This window comes from Pelmatolapia mariae, linkage group LG3_W (genome assembly GCF_036321145.2).
Source record: "Pelmatolapia mariae isolate MD_Pm_ZW linkage group LG3_W, Pm_UMD_F_2, whole genome shotgun sequence".
Lineage (NCBI taxonomy): Eukaryota > Metazoa > Chordata > Actinopteri > Cichliformes > Cichlidae > Pelmatolapia > Pelmatolapia mariae.
In genome coordinates, this window is record NC_086229.1 from 15876347 (window position 1) to 15879450 (window position 3104).

Below are 3104 nucleotides of genomic sequence, written 5' to 3' on the forward strand. Positions count from 1 at the left end.
CACATTGTGACTGAGCAGCTGGAATGAAGCAAAACCCTTTTTATAGCTTTGGAGCTACAGGCAGAATTTCAGTTTGACTCTGGAATGAGACACACCTGAGTTACAGGTAAAGCAACATTTTTCTCTGCCTCTCGCATCATCAAAATGCAAAATCCAGGAAACAGGAAGTTCTTCGTCCTCAGTAAAGAGAGACGCACAGACGATCAGACGGAGTTCAGACCAAACTAGCAGCGTCCGCTGAGTGAGTCCAGCTACAGGAGAGAAAAGTGGAACACTCCAACACTGCTGCTTCAAGCTGCTGACGCTCCACACACTGAATGTGAGTTTGAGCAAAAACACGACTCAAAGGAAGTTTCAGTGAAGGTCGTAGAGGAGGGAGGGGAGCCAGGACTGACTGTACTTCCTGTCTGCTGTTTTCAGCTTCACTCACAGACTCAATGGCTTCCAGATCAGAGGAGGATCTCTGCTGTCCGGTCTGTCAGGAGGTCTTCAGAGATCCTGTCATTCTGTCATGTAGCCACAGCTTATGTAAAGACTGTCTGAAGAGATGGTGGAGAGAGAGAACAAAATACGAGTGTCCAGTTTGTAAGAGAAGATCTGCAAAGTCTGAACCACTTTTAAACCTGGCTTTAAAGAACCTGTGTGAGTTGTTCTTACAGGAGAGAGATCAGAGAACACCAGAGGCTCTCTGCAGTCTGCACTCTGAGAAACTCAAACTCTTCTGTCTGGACCATCAGCAGCCAGTGTGTGTCGTCTGCAGAGACTCAGAAAAACACACCAATCACAGATTCAGACCCATCGATGAAGCTGCACAACAACACAAGAAGGAACTTCAGGAAACTCTGGAGCCCTTAAAGAAGAAGTTAAAGGTTTGTGAAGAAGTTCAAGTGAAGTTTGATCAAACAGCAGAACACATTAAGGTCCAGGCCCGACACACAGAGAGGCAGATTAAGGAGCAGTTTAAGAAGCTTCACCAGTTTCTAGCAGAGGAAGAGGAGGCCAGGCTGGCTGCACTGAGGGAGGAAGAGGAGCAGAAGAGTGGGATGATGAAGGAGAAGATGGAGGCTCTGAGCAGAGAGATAGCAGCTCTTTCAGACACAGTCAGAGCCACAGAGGAGGAGCTGAGAGCTGAAGATGTCTCATTCCTGCACAACTACAAGGCTGCAGTGGAAAGAGTCCAGCGCTGCCCCCTGCTGGATGATCCACAGCTGCCCTCAGGAGCTCTGATAGACCAGGCCAAACACCTGGGCAACCTGACCTTCAACATCTGGAACAACATGAAGGACATGGTCTCTTACACTCCTCTCATTCTGGACCCAAACACTGCTCATCCAAACCTCATCATGTCTGAAGATCTGACCAGTGTGAGAGTAGGAAGAGAGAGGCAGCAGCTTCCTGATAATCCAGAGAGGTTTCATTGGCTTTACTATTTCCTGGACTCTGACTCTGACATTGACTATTACTTTAACTCACATATTCCAAATGTTGAGCTTATCTTGCAGACGTGGCAGATTTTACACGGTTATGTGGAGCTTATTTTGTACAGTGAAGGTGCACTGATCAAAATGTTTTTAGACTCTAGAGATGGTGGATCCTGTGAAGCAGAGAGGTTTAAGAGACATTGCTCTGTCTTGGGCTCTGAGGGCTTTAACTCAGGGACTCACAGCTGGGATGTTGAAGTTGGAGAAAGTAAAGGGTGGAACCTGGGTGTGCTAGCAGAGTCTGTGCAGAGGAAGGGATTCATAGTCGATGGATTATGGAGAATATGCTTCCATGAAGATAAATACTATGCACAATCACCATTAGACTATGCTGATCTCTCAGTAGAGAAGAAGCTCCAGAGGATCAGAGTGAATCTGGACTGGAACAGAGGAAAGCTGTCGTTCTCTGATCCTGATACTAACACACACATACACACCTTCACACACACTTTCACTCACAGGATGTTTCCATTCATTCGCACTGTTGATGAAGTGAAGGTGTTGCCGTTGAAGGTGTCAGTGTCAGTGGAGCAGATGAGTTGAGGATGATGATGTTTCTAATGTTGTTTCCTGTCAGTGAATTGAAGCTGTTAAACTGCAGCTGTCCTCCTGCTGCCTCGTTGTTCCAAAGCTCTTTGTTTCTCTTTTAGTTCTCACTGTTTCTTTCTGTTTCTGCTGTCCACCTTTTCACATGGAAAATCATTTCACTGTTTCTCACTGAATGACTCCCCAAACTAGATTTGAAATTCTATCAAGTTTCTAATCATTACAAGTGATTCATGTTTCTATTTGATGTGTGTAAATGGAGATGATTTAGTTTGCTGGGATATGGACTGACATGTGTTGAATGGGAGGAGCAGTTTGTTGTTGTCTTCTTGTCTGTTTATGACAACAATAAATATGTTGTTGAAACAATGATTCATGTTTAACTCCATATATGAAATGTTTCTGATCTTTGAATTCTGTTTGATTAAAGACTTTCTTCATGACACAAATGAGATTTCAGTGTATTAATAGAACTAAATAAGCTCAGAGTTGAAAGGCTGCAGTATTATATATGCGCTTCACTGTCAGTATCTTCAGGGGGATTCAAAGTCATGAGATAAACCAGTGTAGAGAAAATCATCTGAGCATTATTTTTGTTTGTCAGTACTAATTGTTACAAAACATTGTTGTAAGTACAAATAAAGGAGGGGAAGAGATTTAAAGGAGCAAGGCGCTGTTTTTAGAGCTTTAAAGAGAAATCACATTTCCAGTCTGAATCCTGTAAAATTCACATGATGATCCAACATGAACCTACATTCACAATCACTTCATGTGTGCTTTAATTAAATGTCTGAAGAGAAAATCAATCTCAGTTTTCATTTCCTTTAACCCTGGTGACAGTCTCATAATCAGACAAATACACAAAAATATTGATATCTTTATGTCTTTCATTTTGTGAACGAGCACATAAATATTTCTGAGAAACAAATAATAAAACCAATAATTGAATGAAGAAAAAAATCAGTCAATTACAAAGTGTCATTAAAACAAACTGTTAAGGGTGGTGAGTTAGTGAACCCAGACGCGGACCTCTCGTTAAAGTTGAACCGTGTCTTTATTTGCAGTGAAACCAATCCA

The 3104-nt window shown here is 42.5% G+C and overlaps 1 protein-coding gene across 1 annotated transcript; it reads left to right on the forward strand.

Annotated features, from left to right (window-relative positions):
- The first annotated feature begins 280 nt into the window (after positions 1-280).
- Positions 281-2454, forward strand: LOC134624266 (nuclear factor 7, brain-like). Its single transcript, XM_063469229.1, has 2 exons — positions 281-1411; positions 1610-2454. Exons 1-2 carry the CDS (start codon positions 438-440, stop codon positions 2022-2024), a joined length of 1389 nt encoding a protein of 462 aa, XP_063325299.1. The 5' UTR covers positions 281-437; the 3' UTR covers positions 2025-2454.
- The last annotated feature ends 650 nt before the right edge of the window (positions 2455-3104 follow it).